Raw genomic sequence first — 23,268 nt, forward strand, 5'->3', positions numbered from 1 at the left:
ACCCAGACAGGAATATAAAGCAATATAATTACATTTTGAAAATAAATGGATAATGTTGTAACCCACTATTCAACGTGCTTCACTTTCCATCCTTCTATTGATTGTGTCATTTTTACAGAATTTGAATATCCTTGTAAATTGCAAAGGCCTCATCTGTAGCCTTCTCTTTGAAAGGGTTCTTAGAGCTTTACATGGCCTGTCTATGTGGGAAAGGAGCTGTCCAGGGTTCTGACCACTCAAGCAGCCCAGTCTCTGTGTATCTGAAGAGACAGCGACTCAGTTTTTTTCTCAGCTCTAAGCCTGTCAGACACGAATGGGGGCTCAAGGAAATGATGTTTCTCATTCAACAAATGATTTTAGGGGTGATGGTTCAATGGGACTTCTCGGTTAGTGAGTAATGCCTGCATGCCTATCATGCTGCACTGGTACAGGGTTAGTATGAACACCAATCAATATTACAATAGTTGGCAATGCATTGGATCGGAGCTGTGCTATGTGTGTCAATGAATCTCAGCGCTTCATATTGACCCGATGTCGCTGCTCTGCTCAGCTCGACCAGGTTCAGTGGTGAATGTGATGGGGGTTTGCTCTAACGAATTCACTGGACCACTTGGTGATTGGTTTGTTCAGCAGGATTTGTTCCGTTTGTAGTAGAGCTTTGGCAAATATTGTAATGTGCAGAGCACTTTAAACATGATCACACACGTACACACAATATGGGTGAGACACAGCAGTGGATACAGAGGCAGACAGACAGAGAGTGACACAGATTTTACACCTATTTGTTAAAATGGGTAGCTGTGGTTTGTCTATATCAGGGATGGGCAACTCCAGACCTCAGGGGCCGGAGGAGTGGTGTCATGCTTTCCCCCCATCTCTAGCAAACACAGCTGATTAAACTAATTGCATTCTAAACTGAAGATCATGATTAGTTGATTATTGGAGTCCAGTGTGTTAGCTGAGGCCGGGGCAAAAGTGTGACACCAATCGGGGGAAAAGTGTGACACCAATCATTCCCCTGAGTACTAGAGTTGCCCATCCCTGGTCTAAATCAAATAGATTTCAAAAACGATTGTGTGAAGCCTGCATTTCATGTGCTGACAACAACAATGAGAGATGGCAGCACCAAATGCCATTGCCAGCAATCAAATAATCACATTTTTGTCTGTTTCAATTTCTTCTCTGTGGGATTTAAAGAACTGTATGGCCGACGATAAAACAAATACACAGAGAGCTCCATGTAGAAGTTTAAGTACTTTTCTTCTAATATCTCAGGAGTAGAGCTGATGGTGTGTTGAGAGAGAGATGACTCTGCTGTCCCTCTGTTGCCGATGTACTCTGAGGAGAAAGAGACTTAGGTGATCAACAGGGTATAGAAGAGAGGGAAATGGGAGAAAGAGGGAGTGGAAGGGAGGTAGCCATGTGGGATAGTATAGTGTTGACAGGTAGCCAGCAGCGAATCTTCAGCCCCAGAGAGTCCAGATGGTTCTGTTGAAAACAACAATGAAGTTATATAATTCCAAAGCACCACCATCTCCTCATTCAACAATTCAACTTCCCATAATTAGGAAAAATGCTGTAGTCACATACTTTAGATTTTATTCTCAGCTCAACTTACAATAAGAAACTCAAGCAATTTCCTGTCCATTCATAATTAGTGAAAATGCCCAAGCTAGGCAAGGTAACTTTCAACTCGTATTACTTTCCCCCTACTCCATATGAGGAGAATGGGTAGGCAATGACGGTGCACATACATTTTGCTAGATATAGCTTGTTGCTTTATTGGCTCCGAGTGCAGTGTTCCAGAGAACAGCCATGTGCGGAGCGCTTTCCCTTAATGGTATAGTGGCATGTATTACATTCTGTCTGTGTATAGTACTGTATACTCCTGTGGAATCGCATGGAAATCGCACTATTTTAATGTAATTTCTTGTCCTAGAGAGGAAATGCACCCTTAGGTTCCACCTCGTATGAATAGCAAAGTCTATTTATACATATTCATGAATTGGGTGTGGGAATTTCCATGTGGAGTTGATCATCAACAAATAAGTCACTGACAGCTATCAGTGTAGCTAGCTATCTTGCTAGCCTAGCCAGCTAATGTTATCTGTAGTTGCGGCCGCGAATCCGCCATAAAATTGCTAGAAAGAGTAAGATGACACTCCGGTAATTTGGATAACTATTGAAAGATAGCTGATATGTGTTTTTGTTTATTGTTATGACACTGTGCAACGTCTGGTAGGTAGGCAGGCTGCTGGCAGTCTTCGGCTGCGGTACAAGCAAAGCCAAGTCAACCCGTGCTCATGGTTCTCACAGGGGAAGTGAAATGATAGGCTACAATGACTTTGCTCATGATCATGTACGCCGCAGATGACATGAAACTATGAGTTCCTTGAATTTTATTTTGCACGTGCCTTTTAATTATCTGGATAGAAACTTGTGGTTCATAGCTAATGTTATACCATTCAAAGCAGCGTGTAGCGATGCAAAACTTTAGTGATCAAAAACATTCATCTTGGTACGACTGGGCGAGTGAGTTTGCTAAATGCTATCATATCACGCTATCATACTATTATATAAAATGGTAATGTGTGTGTGTGTGTGTGTGTGTGTGTGTGTGTGTGTGTGTGTGTGTGTGTATGTATATATATATTTTAATATAGACATATATATATATATTTTAATATAGACAAGCTCAAAAATAAGTGAAAATCTGGTCCTCCCGAGTGATACGGAGGTTTAAGACACTGCATTGCAGTACTTGAGGCGTCACTACAGACACGTGTTCGATCCCAGGCTGTGTCAAGAGGCGGTGCACAATTAGACCAGCATCGTCCGGGTTAACTGCTCTGGGATATGTGGGACGGTAGCGTCCCACTTGGCCAAAAGCCAGAAAAAATGTAGCGCGCCAAATTCAAATATACTACTATAAAAATCAATCTTTCATGAAATCACACATGAAAGGCACCAAATTAAAGCTACACATGTTGTGAATCCAGCCAACATGTCTGATTTCAAAAAAGATTTACAGGGAAAGCACACCAAACAATTATGTTAGCTCAGTACATAGCCACAGAAAAACACAGCCATTTTCCCAGCAAAAGATTGTCGTCACAAAAAGCAGAAATAGAGATAAAATTAATCACTAACCTTTGATGATCTTCATCAGATGACACTCATAGGACATCATGTTACACAATACATTTATGTTTTGTTCGGTAATGTGCATATTTATATCCATAAATCCCGGTTTACATTGGCGCCATGTTCAGAAATGCCTCCAAAACATCCAGAGAAATTGCAGAGAGCCACGTCAAATAACATAAATACTCATCATAAACTTTGATGAAAGACACATATTTTACATAGAATGAAAGATACACTTGTTCTTAATGCAACCGCTGTGTCAGATTTAAAAAAAACTTTGCGTAAAAAGCACACCATGCAATAATCTGAGACGGCGCTCAGATAAAAACAACATTTCTCCGCCATGTTGGAGTCAACAGAAATATGAAATTACATCATAAATATTCCCTTACCTTTTAGGATCTTCATCAGAAAGCACTCCCAGGAATCCTAGTTCCACAATAAATCGTTGTTTTGTTCGATAATGTCCATTACTTATGTCTAAGTAGCTACTTTTGCTAGCATGTTTAGTGCACATGTCCAAAAGCTCGCACAGATGCAGGCGAACTCGGACGAAAACTTCAAAAAGTTATATAACAGGTCGAATAAACTGGTCAAACTAAGTAGAAAATCAATCTTCAGGATGTTGTTATCATAACTATCCAATAACGTTCCAACCGGAGAATTCCTTCATGTCTCTAGAAGAAATGGGACGCAAGGCGATATCATGTGTAATGCACATGACCAGGAACTGGCATTCTGCCAGACCACTGACTGAAACACCTCCCATCCGGCTCAACATCATAGCAGAGGCTTCATTCCACGTACTACAGACTGTTGACATATAGTGGAAGACGTAGGAAGTGCAAACAGATCCATATCTTACAGGGAATTGAAAAGGCGATGAGTTGAACATCGACCAGCCTCAGAATTCTCACTTCCTGTTTGAAATATTTCTCAGGTTTTTGCCTGCCATATGAGTTCTGTTATACTCACAGACATCATTCAAACAGTTTTAGAAACTTCAGAGTGTTTTATATCCAATAGTAATAATAATATGCATATATTAGCATCTGGGGCAGAGTAGGAGGCAGTTCGCTATGGGCACGCAATTCATCCAAAAGTGAAAATGCTACCCCCTATCATAAAGAAGTTAAGGGAGGGTTTGGCCGGCCGGGATTTCCTTGTCCCATCGCGCTGTAGTGACTCCTTGTGGCAGGCTGGGCACCTGTAAGCTGATTTTGTTCGCCAGCTAGACTGTGTTTCCTCCGACACATTCCAGGTTAAGTGTCAAGAAGCATTGGGGCTTGGCAGGGTCGTGTTTCGAACGACGCATGGCTCTCGATCTTCGCCTCTCCCGAGTCTGTAGGGAAGTTGCAGCAATGGGTCAAGATTGTAACTACCAATTGGATATCATGAAATTGGGGAGAAAAAGTGGTGAAAGTACAAAAATAATTTAACAAATAAGTGAAAATTAACAAACTATCCAATATATATAACCCTAAAAAAAAAGTGGAGGTGCAAAAACATACATTTGTACCCGGTATTAATGTGCTCCATGGCTCAAGGCAGCCAAGTGGACACTAGGCTGTTTGGCTCATCAGCCGCAAAGAGGAATAACTTTTCAGCTGTTTCTGATTTATAAACAATGCCATGCTGGTGGAAGGTATCACTCAACAACAAAAACAGCCCTGAAACAAAACGTATGGTAAAAAATCATTTCTATATCATAGGAAAAGACACAGCATTCACATGGATTTGCACAAAGTGGGCAGTTCAGATTGTCACTTCAAGCCCAAATATATCATACTTTGACTAAAACAAAGACTTATTGACTGAAATCGTTGTGCAACATCATGGGACAGCTCTGGCCTTTGTCTTTCAGCTCGAAAAAGTGCATTTCTACTGGTGTGGGCATTTTAAAGGGTGACTGCAAATGGACAATGTTCTGTGTAGGGCCAGAGACCCATTTAAGCTTCGGACTATGATGCAGGATAGCTATGTATACTGGTCTCTTAGGTACTAACTTAGTTTAAGTACTAACTCAATGAATTGTAATTCCATGTAAGATTGAGCCCCTCCTTCAAGAAGTGAGCACTATGTAATGGACACATCCTCCTCACATCCAGTTCTTATATAGCAGTTTCTGTTACCTCTGCAAGGTTGAAATGAGTTAGACCAGCTTTGTCTTGAGTTCTCTGAAGTATCTAAAGAAAGTGGAGCTTTATTCCAGCAGAGCTTGTGGCTACCCAGAGCTAGGTCTCAATCATTATGAGCATGGGGAAACCTACATTGGCTAAATGTTTTTTTTATTTTTCCAAAGTGTTTTGAAATAACCCTTTGCTTCTCCACAGTGGAACACTGGATAACATTTTCTCTCTGTGATGGAATGTCAATGTAATTGCATTGTATTATTTGCAACACACTGTACAGCAATATTGTCAGGGATTTCTAGTTTATTGCTTGAATTCTTTAGTGCGTCTGGTATTGTTGGCATGTAGACCATGAGAACGACTTGAGCACAGCAGTGTGTTGATTTCTGACTGCTGGTATTGTACTGCATCTTTTCAATGTGATTATTATTATTTGACCATGCTGGTCATTTATGAACATTTGAACATCTTGACAATGTACTGTTATAATCTCCACCCGGCACAGCCAGAAGAGGACTGGCCACCCCTCATAGCCTGGTTCCTCTAGGTTTCTTCCTAGGTTCCGGCCTTTCTAGGGAGTTTTTCCTAGCAACCGTGCTTCTACACCTGCATTTCTTGCTGTTTGGGGTTTTAGACTGGGTTTCTGTACAGCACTTTGAGATATCAGCTGATGTACGAAGGGCTATATAAATACATTTGATTTGATTTGAATGGGCTCTTCCCTATTCATACAGTGCAGTGCTCAGCGCTGTAGGTTCTCTGTGTAATATTACTTCTATAACTCACACTTAATCACTGACTGAATGAAGGAACCAGGCTAGTTAGTCATTTACGTTGTCGTATCATCCTTGATAAATTGCTGGGAAAAAAATTCAATTAGATTGTTTAATAAATGTATTCACAATGAATTGATGAATATACTAATCAGTAGCCTCTTTGTTTTTCAGATCTGAATGTGACAGCTCCAAAATGGTCAGGTATGTACACTGTTACACATGATGTAAGGCAAGTATTCAGGTAACACTTGATTAACTCTGATGACCATCTCTCCCATTCCATCTCCCTCCACCACCCACCCATCTCTCTGAGTAGGTTCTGGTTCCAGATAACATATGATACCCTACAATCTCTAGTCTATAGCTGACTAGCTCTGTAATAAAACATGCTAGCAGAGACATGAGTGATTATCCTGTCTGTTGATGATAGTAGCAGCCAGGCACTGATGAGGTGCCTCAGTGTCCACTAGTGGCCATTATGATGGGGAAAATTATGGGTTTGAGTGCAACCCAAGGTCACTTACTGTTGCATTGTAATTTCCTCATACAGTCTATCTGGCAGGAGATTTATATGGGAGTGTCTTAGGAGACTCAGTGAAGCCATGGAGTGGTTTAAAGCTAGAATAAGTATACATCATTGACGTGATGTGACTAGGGCTGGAAAACTTGACTGGCATGTCAAGTCGAAGTGCTTTGCTCCCCAGTCCCTAGTAGTGTTGGGAATTGCCAGGGACCTCACATTCGCACTAAGCTAAAGGGTAGATCTGCCGCTTTCAAGGAGTGGGACTGTAACCTGTAAGCTTAAGAAATAAGAAATTCCGCTATGCCCTCCGACGAACAATCAAAACAGGGAAAGTGTCAAGACAGGACTAAGATCGAATCATACTACGCCGGCTCTGACGCTCGTCGGATGTGGCAGGGCTTGCAAACTATTACAGACTACAAAGGGAAGCACAGCTGAGAGCTGCCCAGTGACACGAGCCTACCAGACGAGCTACATAACTTCTATGCTCGCTTTGAGGCAAGTAACACTGAAATATGCATGAGAGCATCAGCTGTTCCGGATGACTCTGTGATCACGCTCTCCGCAGCCGATGTGAGTAAGACCTTTAAACAGGTCAATATTCACAAGAACCCTGGCCCATAAAGATTACCAGGACGTGTACTCTGAGCATGCGCTGACCAACTGGCAAGTGTCTTCACGGACATTTTCAACTTCTCCCTGTCCGAGTCTGTATTACCAACATGTTTCAAGCAGAACACCATAGTCCCTGTACCCAAGAACACTAAGGTAACCTGCCTAAATGACTACCGACCCGTAGCACTCACGTCTGTAGCCATGAAATGCTTTGAAAGGCTTGTCATGGCTCACATCAACACCATTATCCCAGAAACCATAGACCCTCTCCACACTGCCCTTTCCAACCTGGGCAAAAGGAACACCTATGTGAGAATGCTATTCATTGACTACAGCTCAGTGTTCAACACCGTAGTGCCCTCAAAGCTCATCACTAAGCTAAGGACCCTGGGACTAAACACCTCCCTCTGTAACTGGATCCTGGACTTCCTGACTGGCCGCCCCCAGGTGGTAAGGGTAGGTAGCAACACATCCGCCACGCTGATCCTCAACACGGGGGCCCTTCAGTGGTCCGTGCTCAGTTCCCTTGCTATACTCCCTGTTCACTCATGACTGCACGGCCAGGCACGACTCCAAGTTTGCAGACGACACAACAGTGGTAGGCCTGATCACCAACAACGATGAGACAGCCTATAGGGAGGAGGTCAGAGACCTGACCGTGTGTTGTAAGGACAACAACCTCTCCCTCAATGTGATCAAGACAGAGGAGATGATTGTGGACTACAGGAAAAGGAGGACCGAGCACACCCCCCCATTCTCATCGACTGGGCTGTAGTGGAGCAGGTTGAGCGCTTCAAGTTCCTTGGCATCCACATCACCAACAAACTAACATGGTGCAAGCACAACAAGACAGTCGTGAAGAGGGCACGACAAAACCTATTCCCCCTCAGCAGACTGAAAAGATTTGGCATGGGTCCTCTGATCCTCAAAAGGTTCTACAGCTGCACCATCGAGAGCATCCTGGCGGGTTGCATCACTGCCTGGTATGGTACCTGCTCTGCCTCCAACCTCAAGGCACTACAGAGGGTAGAGGTCGACCGATTATGATTTTTTTAACGCCGATACCGATTATTGGAGGACCAAAAAGGGCAATACCGATTAATCGGACGAAAAAAGAAAAAAAAAAGTACAAATAAATAAATGAAACATGTTCAATTTGGTTTAAATAATGCAAAAACAAAGTGTTGGAGAAGAAAGTAAAAGTGCAATATGTGCCATGTAAGAAAGCTAACGTTTAAGTTCCTTGCTCAGAACATGAGAACATATGAAAGCTGGTGGTTCCTTTTAACATGAGTCTTCAATATTCCCAGGTAAGAAGTTTTAGGTTGTAGTTATTATAGGAATTATAGGACTATTTCTCTCTATACGATTTGTATTTCATATACCTTTGACTATTGGATGTTCTTATAGGCACTTTAGTATTGCCAGTGTAACAGTAAAGCTTCCGTCCTTCTCCTCGCTCCTACCTGGGCTCGAACCAGGAACACATCGACAACAGCCACCCTCGAAGCAGCGTTACCCATGCAGAGCAAGGGGAACAACCACTCCAAGTCTCAGAGCGGGTGACGTTTGAAATGCTATTAGCGTGCACCCCGCTAACTAGCTAGCCATTTCACATCGGTTATACCAGCCTAATCTTGGGAGTTGATAGGCTTGAAGTCATAAACAGCTCAATGCTTGAAGCATTGCGAAGAGCTGCTGGGTAACACGCACGAAAGTGCTGTTTTGAATGAATGCTTACGAGCCTGTTGCTGCCTACCACCGCTCAGTCAGACTGCTCTATCAAATCATAGACTTAATTATAACATAATAACACACAGAAATACGAGCCGTAGGTCATTAATATGGTCGAATCCGGAAACTATCATCTAGAAAACAAACCGTTTATTCTTTCAGTGAAATACGGAACCGTTCCGTATTTTACCTAATGGGTGGCATCCATAAGTCTAAATATTCCTGTTACATTGCACAACCTTCAATGTAATGTCATAGTTACGTAAAATTCTGGCAAACTAGTTCGCAACGAGCCAGGCAGCCCAAACTGTTGCATATACCCTGACTCTGCGTACAATGAAAGCAAGAGAACTGACACAATTTCACCTGGTTAATATTGCCTTCTAACCTGGAATTCTATTAGCTAAATATGCAGGTTTAAAAATATATACTTGTGTATTGATTTTAAGAAAGGCATTGATGTTTATGGTTCGGTACACGTTGGAGCAACGACAGTCCTGTTTCGCGAATGCGCATCGCATCGATTATATGCAACGTAGGACACACTAGATAAACTAGTAATATCATCAACCATGTGTAGTTATAATTAGTGATTATGATTGATTGTTTTTTACAAGATAAGTTTAATGCTAGCTAGCAACTTACCTTGGCTTCTTACTGCATTCGCGTAACAGGCAGGCCCCTCGTGGAGTGCAATGTAAAGCAGGTGGTTGGAGCGTTGGACTAGTTAACCGAAAGGTTGCAAGATTGAATCCCCGAGCTGACAAGGTAAAAATCTGTCGTTCTGCCCCTGAACAAGGCAGTTAACCCACCGTTCCTAGGCTGTCATTGAAACTAAGAATGTGTTCTTAACTGACTTGCCTAGTTAAATAAAGGTGTAAAATAATATATAAATAAATAGGCCAAATCGGTGTCCAAAAATAATTAATCAGCCATTCCGATTAATTGGTCGACCTCTAACAGAGGGTAGTGTGTACGGCCCATTACATCACCGGGGCCAAGCTTCCTGCTATCCAGGACCTTTGTACCAGGCGGTGTCAGAGGAAGGCCCTAAAAATTATCAAAGACTCCAGCCACCCTAGTCATAGACTCTTCTCTCTGCTACCGCATGGCAAGCGGTACCAGAGCGCCAAGCTTAGGTCCAAGAGGCTTCTAAACAGCTTCTACCCCCAAGTCATAAGTCTCCTGAACATCTAGTCAAATGGCTACCCTGACTATTCACATTGCCCCCCTCCCCTCTCCACACCACTGCCACTCTCTGTTGTCATCTATGCATAGTCACTTTAATTAACTCTACCTACATAAATGTGAATAGTCTGGGTAAAAAAATGTGATTTGACTTGTGGCTGTGTTATCTAGTGGACATCTGTTCAAGTGGCCAATGTAGAAATTGCTCTGTCATTTCTTTGTTGCTAAAATTTGACGCTGTTCGCTCAATGTCAGTTTGTGAGAAAACAAGCACGGAATAGTGTAGGGAATCATTGTACCATCTAAATCACTGTGAAATATAAAACCGAAAGTAAAAGGCTCAAGAGTGAGTCTCCGCCATGTTACGGGGAAATGGGATGTGGCGGCAGGGAGATTTCGTTTTGAATGTAACCTAGTGCTGTTGCAATTCAACTAGCTTCCACATAGGGGAGAGATTCTGCGAAATTCTAGGTGTAGCACCTTTAAAAAGAAGATGGAGAACAAGCTATGAAGGAAAAATACTGGAGTTTTGGAGCAGGTACAGCCAACTGGCGCAAAAAGAATATTATGATATAGTCCAAACAATATGACACGATATATCATAAAAAATGATATCCTGATATGTAGCTGTGTCCATTCCCCCCCTTTACTAGTCCCTAGTAAATAAACCCTCTTGTCTCGAGCTCCTTGTCGCCATAGTATATGGATTTAATATCTTGGCTTAACAATAGTGCTGAGCGAATAATCAACATTTCGTGTTTATTTTTCCAGTTTTTAAACAACCAGTTGACTGACGTCTGTTCAATTGTTCGAATTCCAATTTGTTTTGTTTTTTGTGAGCCCATCGCGCCTTTTCTCAAGAGTGAAATCAAATCATTCACAACATGAGAAAAATCAAGTCAAGAACTATGTGGGACGCTGGCCTGAAGGGAGTTGTAGTTTTCAGTAAGCAAATATTCAACATAGTTCAGCACAGAAACCTGGTAATTAACTACAATGACGATAATCCATTGCAGCGTTTTTTCCCCCTGCTTGGACAGAGACGGGTCAGAGAAGAAGAGGCGAAAATCTGTCCAAAATAATCCCAATGCGTTTCTACGGGCTTATTTCGGGCCTAAGCTTGTCGCCTGCTTTCCCGCCTTTGGGAGAACAACTCCCAATGTTAGGGCGGAGACATGAGCATCTCGTCATTATATATAGATCCAATATAAACTATTTTATTCTGTATTATTTCCTTATTTTTTTATTGATCAATGTGGACCTGACATAATCAGTGGAATATTTTCTATGTTTTGGCAATTAAATGAACTATTTTTGGCTTTGGAATTTCCATTAAAACGCTCTAAAATTATTTTTATGTCATTATTTCATCAAATGAAAATAATCTAAATCAAAACAGATTTTTTTTTAAATGATCGAACCGACCTCAAAAAGCACTTATCACTCAGCACTAGTAATCCGCACATGTTCCTGTTAAGCAGATGGTGAATTACACTCTTACTCCTGCCTCTCAAGTTGTGTGTGTTCCTGGGTTTTCTGAGACTAGACAGATCCCTAGAGCTGGGTCTGTGTAGCTGATATACAGTAGATTCAGGCCTTCTCTGTTCTTTCCGCCCCTGATCTTTGTTGTCCTCCAGCCTCTTGTGTTCTGTACTGGCTGTCCTTTCTTACTGAGTTGACGGGGAAGGAGAGGGTCTGAGCCCTGGAGGTTTCTGCCTGTCATTGTCGTGTGTGTGTGTGTGTGTGGGGGGGGGAGCATTTCTGCCAGGGACTCAAACTGTGAAACACAATAGACTGGGACCTCTATTCAATCAGTTAGTGGAACTGGCCCATAACCCATCCTGCTAATTAAGCCTTTATCCTCTCACATGAGTAGTGTCAATCATCATAACTACAGTAGCAGCCTCTAGTTCCTCTACATTTCCAGTCTTCCAATAACAGTTATTATGCATCAACAGCTGCCACTGCTAATCAACTCCCCAGACAGACATACAATGCCTTCAGAAAGTATTCACACCCCTTGACTTATTATACATTTTGTTGTGTTACAGCCTGAATTCATAAGTTTACATTGTTTTTTCTCTCACCTATATACACACAATATCCCATAATGAGAAAGCGAAGAGAAAAAATTGAAATCTTTGCACATTTATTGAAAATGTAATACAGATATCTCATTTAGATAAGTATTCACACCCCTGAGGCAATACAGATATCTCATTTGGATAAGTATTCACACCCCTGAGGCAATACTTTTTAGAAGCACCTTTGGCCGCAATTACAGCTGTGAGTCTTTCTGGTTAAGTCCCTAAGAGCTGCGTCTTTCTGGGTAAGTCTCTAAGATCTTTCCACACCTGGTTGTGCAACATTAGTCTTGTTTTATTGACAAATACATAGGTGCAGTGAAATGTGTAGTTTTACAGGGTCAGCCATAGTAGTACAGCGCCCCTGGAGCAAATGAGGGTTAAGTGCCTTACTCAAGGGCACATCGACACACCTTCTCTGTTCGGGTATTCGAACCAGCAATCTTTCGACCCAACTTTCTAACCTACTGACCCAACACTCTAACTGCTAGGCTACCTGCCGCCCTGTACTGTACCGTACTGTAGGGAGGATGGGCATTTTGAAATAATTTCACTATTAAAATAATATGCAATTTTTCCCCCGGATATCCGTATAGTCGAGATTCATGTAAAAAATGTAATTCAAAAATAAAATAAAAATTCAACTTGGGAACTGGCTTGCTTGACTTTGGTGCCGCTTGCTTGCAGCAGTGCAATGGGCAGTAGCCTGTGAGTTTTACACGGGAGGGAGAGAGCGAGAGCAACCATAGACTAGTTAGACAAACTTCCATAGGTCATCTATCATTCCACCTGGCTGTGCCTGCCTTGACTGCATCAAATCGATGTCAGGAAGCTAGCAAAGATAGCCAGCTATGTTTGCCAGCTAGCTAACGTTACCTAGGCTAACGTGCGCTTCCCGTCCTTGTCTACAACAACTCCATTCAGATTAAACAATAGCCTACCTGATGGTTCAAATTTAACTAACTTAATTCCGTAATTGTAATTCCATTTTGCATTGATTATCTCCCACGTTGCTTGCTACACAAGGAGCCCCTGACTGTAGACCGTGCCACTTTGATTGGCAGAAAATAACAACAAACGTGTGAAACCCGTGTTGGCTACTACGGTATATATTTTTATGGGGGCACGTCATAAACACTACATTCTAAAGATTGTTGTTTTATTGAATTAATTATTTCACATGTCATGGTATATCCTTGTGTAGCATTGTCACATCATATAATTTATCAAATTTAGACAAAGCCTTTTCATTGTTAAAAAAGAACTATGATAAAAAAAAATTAGGAACACCCACAAGTATTGGAATACGAACCTTCGTTCAGATTTTTGAATATGCACATCCCTACTCTACTGTATTGTGCTGTCCCAAACTTGTCTATGATTGGTTAAGATTTGGCCCGGCCAGGGTGGACTGACCAAATTTCAACTACTTTTCAACGTCCATGGACATCCGTTGTGGGTCGGTGCTCAGTGCAGTGTTGCCAGCTAATTTTCAGGGTAAGTTGCTAGAGGCAGGTTGATTTGTTGCTAAAAGTTGCTAAATGGCGTTGTGATGTCATTGCGCGATAACGTAAAACTGCATCATTACGTAGAATACACAATAACGTTACTCAAAGTGACTGGCCATCTCTGCAAAAAATATGATTTGACATTTGTTCAGGTACAGTCTCCCACTCTTTTCTGTACTTCTGGCTGTATAATTTGGATTGAGACATGTTGATTGATGTTGTAAGTTCTCTTCAAGATCAAACATTCGTGACCAACTATATTCATTGGGTTTGACTCGTCGAACCCGTGCTGCTGCTGCAGTCAGCCAACAATGATTTGCAATTTGCTGAATTTGCTGCTGGCCTGCTGCTTCCTGTGCACGAGCTGAGCGCCTGCTGCTGACGTCACTCACAATGCACTTTTGCAGCCAGGCACGTGTGTTGTGACTGAGTGTGTGACAGAGAACTTTTTTGTGTCATTTAGAGGGGAAATCCGTGCATTTTAGCGTTTGAGGCACACTTCCAGCGCCAACAGAGATGGCCTCCTCGCTTCGCGTTCCTAGGAAACTATGAAGTATTTTGTTTTTTGTGTATTATTTCTTACATTGTTATCCCAGGAAATTTGAAGTTGTATTACATACAGCCGGGAGGAACTATTATGACCAGGAATACGACTTTCCCAAAGCGGATCCTCTGTTTGGTCCACCACCCAGGACAATGGATCGGATCCCAGCTGGCGACCCAAAACAATGGCGCCGCAGAAGGGGCAGACGGAGTGGTCTTCTGGTCAGGCTCCGTAGACGGGAACATCACGCACCGCTCCCGAGCATACTACTCGCCAATGTCCAGTCTCTTGACAACAAGGTAGACGAAATCCGAGCAAGGGTTGCCTTTCAGAGAGACATCAGAGATTGTAACGTTCTTTGTTTCACGGAAACATGGCTCACTCGGGATACATTATCAGAGTCGGTACAGCCACAAAGTTTCTTCACGCATCGCGCCGACAGAAACAAACATCTCTCTCTGAAAACAAGGCTCCCTACATTTTTATCAGCATATCGAATGCGTGACCCGGGCTGGCAAAACCCTGGATCATTGTTATTCTAACTTTTGCGAGGCATACAAAGCCCTCCCCCGCCCTCCTTTCAGCAAATCTGACCACGACTCCATTTTGTTGCTCCCAGCCTATAGACAGAAACTAAAACAGGAAACGCCCGTGCTCAGGTCTGTTCAACACTGGTCCGACCAATCGGATTCCACTCTTCAAGATTGCTTTGATCACGTGGACTGGGATATGTTCTGCATAGCGTCGGGCAATAACATTGATGAATACGCTGATTCGGTGAGCGAGTTTATTAGCAAGTGCATCGGTGATGTTGTACTCACAGCGACTATTCAAACCTTCCCCAACCAGAAACCATGGATTGATGTCAGCATTCATGCAAAACTGAAAGCGCGAACCACTGCTTTTAATCAGGGCAAGGCGACCGGAAACATGACCGAATACAAACAGTGTAGCTATTCCCTCCGCTAGGCAATCAAACAAGCTAAGCTTCATTATAGAGACAAAGTAGAGTCGCAATTCAATGGCCCAGACACGAGAGGTATGTGGCAGGGTCTACAGTACAATCACGGACTACAGAAAGAAAACCAGCCCTGTCGCGGACCACGATGTCTCGCTCCCAGACAAACTAAATAACTTCTTTGCTCGCTTTGAGGACAATACAGTGCCACCGACACGGCCCGCTACCAAAACCTGCGGGCTCTCCTTCACTGCAGCCAACATGAGTAAAACATTTAAACGTGTTAACCCTCGCAAGGCTGTCGGCCCAGACGGCATCCCAAGCCGCGTCCTCAGAGCATGCGCAGACCAGCTGGCTGGTGTGTTTACGGACATATTCAATCAATCCTTATCCCAGTCTGCTGTTCCCACATGCTTCAAGATGGCCACCATTGTTCCTGTTCCCAAGAAAGCTAAGGTAACTGAGTGACTATCGAATGACTATCGCCCCGTAGCACTCACTTTCGTCATCATGAAGTGCTTTGAGAGACTAGTCAAGGACCTTATCACCTCCACCCTACTTGACACCCTAGACCCACTCCAATTTGCTTACCGCCCTATTGGTCCACAGACGACGCAATCGCAATCACACTGCACACTGCCCTAACCCATCTGGACAAGAGGAATACCTATGTAAGAATGCTGTTCATCGACTATAGCTCAGCATTTAACACCATAGTACCCTCCAAACTCGTCATTAAGCTTGAGACCCTGGGTCTTGACCCCACCCTGTGCAACTGGGTCCTGGACTTCCTGATGGGCCGCCCCCAGGTGGTGAGGGTAGGAAACAACATCTCCACCCCGCTGATTCTCAACACTGTGCCCCCACAACGGTGCGTTCTCAGCCCTCTCCTGTACTCCCTGTTCACCCATGACTGCGTGGCCATGCACGCTTCCAACTCAATCATCAAGTTTGCAGACGACACTACAGTGGTAGGCTTGATTACCAATAACGACGAGACGGCCTATAGGGAGGAGGTGAGGGCCCTCGGAGTGTGGTGTCAGGAAAACAACCTCTCACTCAACGTCAACAAAACAAAGGAGATGATCGTGGACTTCAGGAAACAGCAGAGCGTACACATCGGCGTACACATCACGGACAAACTGAAATGGTCCAGCCACACAGACAGCGTGGTGAAGAAGGCGTAGCAGCACCTCTTCAACCTCAGGAGGCTGAAGAAATCCGACTTGTCACCAAAAACACTCACAAACTTTTACAGATGCACAATTGAGACCATCCTGTCGGGCTGTATCACCGCATCCCCGGGGCAATTTACCTGCCCTCCAGGACACCTACACCACCCGATGTCACAGAAAGGCCAAAACATCGTCAAGGACAACAACCACCCGAGCCACTGCCTGTTCACCCCGCTATCATCCAGAAGGCGAGGTCAGTACAGGTGCATCAAAGCGGGGACCGAAGAAACTGTTTTTCAGTCTCATCTCAAGGCCATCTGACTGTTAAACAGCCATCACTAACATTGAGTGGCTGCTGCAAACATACTGACTCATCTCTAGCCACATTAATAATTACAAATTGGATGTAATAAATGCATTACTAGCCACTTTAAACAATGGCACTTTATATAATGTTTACATACCCTACATTACTCATCTCATATGTATATACTGTACTCTATACCATCTACTGCATCTTGCCTATGCCCTTTCGGCCATCGCTCATCAATATATTTTCATGTACATATTCTTATTCATTCCTTTACACTTGTGTGTATAAGGTAGTTGTTGTGAAATTGTTCAATTACTTGTTAGATATTAGTGCATGGTCAGAACTAGAAGCACAAGCATTTCGCTACACTCGCATTAACATCTGCCAACCATGTGTATGTGACAAATAAAATTTGATTTGATTTGAGTCACTTTTCAAAAGTTGCTAAAAGTTCCAAATACATTTTTAAAAGTAGCTAAATTTGTTGCTAGGTGCTGTTTGAAAAGAAAGTTGCCAGGGTAGTCTGAGAAGTTGCTAAATCTAGCATCAAAATTTCTAAGTTGGCATCACTGGCTCAGTGGGTGAGGACGCAGGTTACAGTAAATGGATAAAGGGTAGGTGGTAGGTTTCAGTAAGAGCCGGGAGAGGTGACATTAACTGGAGAGAGAGAGTGAGAGGGAGGTGTTGTCCAGACTGTTTTCACAGTCTTGCTTTGACCACAGAAAGAGAAAGAAAACAGTTATGAGCTGAACATAATAGCATGCCAGTGGAATGGAGGACAGTAGCAGGTGACCCAACTGTGGTTTGTGACTACTATGATTTTCCGTTGTGGCAAATTCAGTTGCAGTATTTCCATTACTGATTTGTGTAACGGCGGTCCTCCTCCTCTTCGACCGAAAAGGAGGAGTATTGAGGGAACCAAGGCGCAGCGAAGTTTGAACACATATTTATTTAACAAAGACACGAACTTGTATAAACTAACAAAACAACAAAACGGTGAAGACAGACCTATACGACGAACTTACATAAAACAATAAGAACGCACGAATAGGACAATTAGACTACACAAACCGAACAAACCGTAGCAGTCCCGTATGGTGCAAACAATTACACAGACACGGAAGACAATCACCCACCACGAACACTGTGACAACGCCTACCTAAATATGACTCTTAATTAGAGGAACGCCAAACACCTGCCTCTAATTAAGAGCCATACCAGGCAACCCAAAACCAACACAGAAACAGAAAACATAGAATGCCCACCCAACCTCACGTCCTGACCAACTAACACACATAACAAACTAACATAAATAGGTCAGGAACGTGACATAACCCCCCCCATAAGGTGCGAACTCCGGGCGCACCAGCACAAAGTCTAGGGGAGGGTCTGGGTGGGCATCTGACCACGGTGGTGGCTCAGGCTCCGGGCGAGGTCCCCACCCCACCATAGTCAATCCCAACCTCCATCTACCCCTAAAAATGTCCACCCATATCCCACAAAATCCTCTTTGTAAAATCCATGACAGGGACAGCACCGGGACAGAGGGATAAATCAAGACAGAGGGATAGATAAGAATAAAGAGGTAGATCAAGATAGAGAGGGAGATCATAATAGAGGGGCAACTCCGGACTGAAAGGCAGCTCCGGACAGAGAGACAGCTCTGGACTGAGGGGCAGTTCTGGGTAAATAGCCGTTTCTGGCTGAAGGGCAGCTCATGGCTGACTGACGGCTCTCGACGCTCATGGCTGGCTGACGGCTGGCTGACGGCTCTCGACGCTCATGGCTGGCTGACGGCTCTCGACGCTCATGGCTGGCTGACGGCTCTCGACGCTCATGGCTGGCTGACGGCTCTTGACGCTCATGGCTGGCTGACGGCTCTCGACGCTCATGGCTCTCTGACGGCTCTGGCAGATCCTGTCTGGTTGGCGGCTCTGGCAGATCCTGTCTGGTTGGCGGCTCTGGCAGATCCTGTCTGGTTGGCGGCTCTGGCAGATCCTGTCTGGTTGGCGGCTCTGGCAGATCCTGTCTGGTTGGCGGCTCTGGCAGATCCTGTCTGACGGGCGGCTCTAGCGGCTCCTGTCTGGCGGGCGGCTCTAGCGGCTCCTGTCTGGCGGACGGCTCTGTAGGCTCATGGCAGACGGGCGGCTTTGCAGGCTCATGGCAGACGGGCGGCTTTGCAGGCTCATGGCAGACGGATGGCTCAGACGGCGCTGGGGAGACGGATGGCTCAGATGGCGCTGGGGAGACGGATGGCTCAGATGGCGCTGGTGAGACGGATGGCTCAGATGGCGCTGGTGAGACGGATGGCTCTGGCCGGATAAGGCGCACTGTAGACCTGGTGCGTGGTGTCGGAACTGGAGGCACCGGGCTAAGGATACGCACCTTCATACTAGTGCGGGGAGCAGGGACAGGGCACACTGGACTCTCAAAGCCCACTCTATACCTGGTGCGTGGTACCGGCACTGGTGGCACCGGGCTGAGGGCAAGCACATCAGGATTAGTAGGGGGAGAAGAAACAGTGTGTACAGGGCTCTGGAGACGCACAGGAGGCTTAGTACGTGGTGCCGGAACTGAAGGCACCGAACTGGATACACGCACTACAGGGAGAGTGCGTGGAGGAGGAACAGGGCTCAGGAGACGCACTGGTAGCCTAGTGCGTAGTGTAGGCACTGTAGGTACTAGGCTGGGGCGGGGAGGTGGCGCCGGAAATACCGGACCGTGGAGGCGTACTGGCACTCTTGAGCATTGAGCCTGCCCAACCTTACCTGGTTGACAATTTGGTAACAGAATGATGTGTTTTAATCACATAATAATTTATAAACAAACCATCAGTAAAACACTAACTAATTGGTAGGTCTACCTTGTTATTTCTGTGAACTTTCATTATCCTCCCTTATGAGGGAGAGAAATTTGAAAATATCTTAAAGATACGTGGATTTTTGGTAATGAAATTAGAAGGTACAAGGCAACACACTTAAACTTACAGAAGGCAAATCATTTTTCCAAAACGACATATGTGTTGATATTTGTTGTCATGGGCCTTTACTTCAGCATTGTTGTGTTTTGATGAATTTGTGTTCACCCTTTTTAAGACTTTTTCTTGTAGGTGATGTCTAAGACCCCTTTTCCATCTGTTTGACCAGAAATCAAAGCCTTTGCATAATTCCTATGGAAAATGGTAGAAAACTGTATTTATGCCTTAATTTAAAACAAAATACAGACACTTCGCTTTCATTTGACACAATTTAAACATATCTTTCTCTGAGCAGTTGTATTAGTATAATATAATTTCCCCATTTTTTTGGGGAGCATACAATTATATAGTATTTATCAAGGGAGCTGATAATGATGGACCTGACGTTATGTCTATAGTCTTTCTACGTCAGTATGTAATATAATACCAGGGTCCGGCTGTGTGAAATTGCTTCAACAAGCACCCACTGCATTCAGCACTATTACAGTACCAGACTACCAGCCACAGGCCTCCAGTCCCCAGACTACCAGCCACAGTCCCCAGACTACCAGCCACAGGCCTACAGTCCCCAGACTACCAGCCACAGGCCTACAGTCCCCAGACTACCAGCCACGGGCCTACGGTCCCCAGACTACCAGCCACGGGCCTACAGTCCCCAGACTACCAGCCACAGACCTACAGTCCCCAGACTACCAGCCACGGGCCTACAGTCCCCAGTCTACCAGCCACGGGCCTACAGTCCCCAGACTACCAGCCACAGGCCTACAGTCCCCAGACTACCAGCCACAGGCCTACAGTCCCCAGACTACCAGCCACAGGCCTACAGTCCCCAGACTACCAGCCACGGGCCTACAGTCCCCAGACTACCAGCCACGGGTCTACAGTTCCCAGTCTACCAGCCACGGGCCTACAGTCCCCAGACTACCAGCCACAGGCCTACAGTCCCCAGACTACCAGCCACAGGCCTACAGTCCCCAGACTACCAGCCACGGGCCTACAGTCCCCAGACTACCAGCCACGGGCCTACAGTCCCCAGACTACCAGCCACGGGTCTACAGTTCCCAGTCTACCAGCCACGGGTCTACAGTCCCCAGTCTACCAGCCACGGGCCTACACTACAGTCCCCAGTCTACCAGCCGCAGGCCTACCGCCTCACTTTCCCCAGTCTATCAGCCGCAGGCCTACCGCCTCACTTTCCCCAGTCTATCAGCCGCAGACCTACCGCCTCACTCCCCAGTTTACCAGCCGCAGGCCTACCGCCTCACTCCCCAGTCTATCAGCCGCAGGTCTACCGCCTCACTCCCCAGTCTATCAGCCGCAGACCTACCGCCTCACTCCCCAGTTTACCAGCCGCAGGCCTACCGCCTCACTCCCCAGTCTATCAGCCGCAGGCCTACCGCCTCACTCCCCAGTCTACCAGCCGCAGGCCTACCGCCTCACTCCCCAGTCTACCAGCCGCAGGCCTACAGTCTCCAGTCTTTCCCTTTTCATATGCAATACTAAAGCTCAAAATTAGCCTGGTGGTTCAAATTCAAAACCACAACACAGCCACTGATGTATCACTCTCCTGAGACACTCACTAGGCTCATAGTCATATTGCTTACATGTCTCTCCCATGTTAATGCGCAGCTCCAACATGACCTCAACTGAGCCTGGCTGTTTAACATTTACTGTGTTCCATATGTAGTTAGCTAGCTCATTATTATTAATAATGGAAAATCCATTGAATTTAGAACAAGATGCTATAAATTAGCTGTGCTTCCTGAGCATTTGGCTTTGCTTTGCGGTGGTGAGGTACTGTAGCCGACAGTGAGCAAACGCGTAGAGGGACCGGCCTGTCAGCGCCGGGGGAGTGTACACACACACACGCACGCACAAACACACTCATACACACTTATACACACTCGATGGCTAATGAGAGAGGAATAACAACATGGCTGTGGTTAATTGGCCTGCTCCACTGTAATCAGAATGGTTGTCTTCATTCAGATGTGATTAGGAACCAGCAGAGTGAGAGACTGACTGACTGATTACTGGTGTGAACAGCCTCAGAACAGCCTTAATGACCTGCTTTTGCTGGGATTGTTCTCTACTGAATGGGTGATGATGATACGATGCTGCTGTCCTATTCTCTGATTCTGTGTAGAGCAGCACTCATTAATAAGCCCTGACTAGCCGGGAACAATAGGCTGGAGGTAGCTAGAGAGCTCACCAGTAGTCCCAGTCAGACAGACACTCAATACAGTACGAGGGCTGGGTATGGATGAAAGTAGTATTCATCCGAGTATGAAAAATTATTTAATAACAGTTAAATTAATAATTTTTCAGAGCAAGTCTGCAAGTATTAGTGTTGGGCGTTATCCAGATTTTCATACAGTTTCTGTACCATACCGGGGTATAAGGTATTACAGAATGTGTACACAAGGGGTTGAAAACTACTTAGGCAACAGAAGCCTCATTTATAAATGTTGCGTACACACAAAATATGCCCCAGAACATGCGTGCGCCAGATTTCACTCAAAAGTTGGCATTTATAAAAACTGAACTTGACGTGAGACCGCTTTCTTTAGACCATGACTACGCACAGTTTCTAGTGGTTGAAGTATTGCATTGCAAGAAGGCAATAGTAGTACGGGGAATATATGACACTCTTATTCATAACAAAAAAACAGGTAGCCTAGCTAAATATAATAACAATATACATACATTTGCCTTTGAACATTTTTTCTTCTTCTTATCTTTGCATTAAAAAATAATTTGAAATAGGCATATATTTCTTATGACTATTTATTTCATTTCCATGATTATTGCAGAATAAAATACCCACCTTTCCTGACTGAGGGTTTCATAGGCTACTCATGCCTACAGGCCTACAACAAGTTCACGTAGGCTACCATTTATCCCATCCCTCTTTTTTTGTTGTACTTTTCACCCCTTGATATCCAATTGGTGGTTAGTCTTGTACCGTTGCTGCAACTCCCGTACGGACTCGGGAGAGGCGAGATGGAGAGCCATGCGTCCTCCGAAACAAGACCCCGCCAAGCTACACTGCTTCTTTATTTATTTATTTTTTTTGTTATTTTTTTTGTTGCTTTAAAAAAATATATTATTATTATTATTTTATTTTTTAATTTAGGGGTGGATCAGCTTAATATTGCGGAAAGAATGTTGCTTCCAATGTAATTGTCTGCATCATTTCCAATCCCCCATATTTTTTGGGGTAAATATATATATCCATACACGTATGCATACATATACACATACAGTGGGGCAAAAAAGTATTTAGTCAGCCACCAATTGTGCAAGTTCTCACACTTAAAAAGATGAGAGAGGCCTGTAATTTTCATCATAGGTACACTTCAACTATGACAGACTAAATGAGAAAGAAAATCCAGAAAATCACATTGTAGGATTTTTAATGAATTTATTTGCAAATTATGGTGGAAAATAAGTATTTTCCAATTGGTCCCTACTATGCCACCCGCTAAAAGCCCTCATCTCGAGTTGGGTTGTCATCCCAATGCCCTGCAGACCACCCTCGACCCCCTGTATCCCATAGCCCTGGATCGACTGGGATCCATCCTTTGAAAAGA

At 44.4% G+C, this 23,268-nt stretch overlaps 1 protein-coding gene across 2 annotated transcripts in view; it reads left to right on the forward strand.

Annotated features, from left to right (window-relative positions):
• Positions 1-23,268, forward strand: part of LOC129860989 (IQ motif and SEC7 domain-containing protein 1-like) — a 261,820-nt gene that overhangs the window by 47,300 nt on the left and 191,252 nt on the right. For both annotated transcript variants that reach the window (XM_055931983.1, XM_055931978.1), the window contains exon 2: positions 6,227-6,256. In XM_055931983.1, coding sequence (XP_055787958.1) covers positions 6,227-6,256 — 30 coding nt within the window. The remainder of the gene's footprint in view (positions 1-6,226; positions 6,257-23,268) is intronic.

The sequence above is a fragment of the Salvelinus fontinalis genome, chromosome 8 (assembly GCF_029448725.1).
Source record: "Salvelinus fontinalis isolate EN_2023a chromosome 8, ASM2944872v1, whole genome shotgun sequence".
Taxonomy (NCBI): Eukaryota; Metazoa; Chordata; class Actinopteri; order Salmoniformes; family Salmonidae; genus Salvelinus; species Salvelinus fontinalis.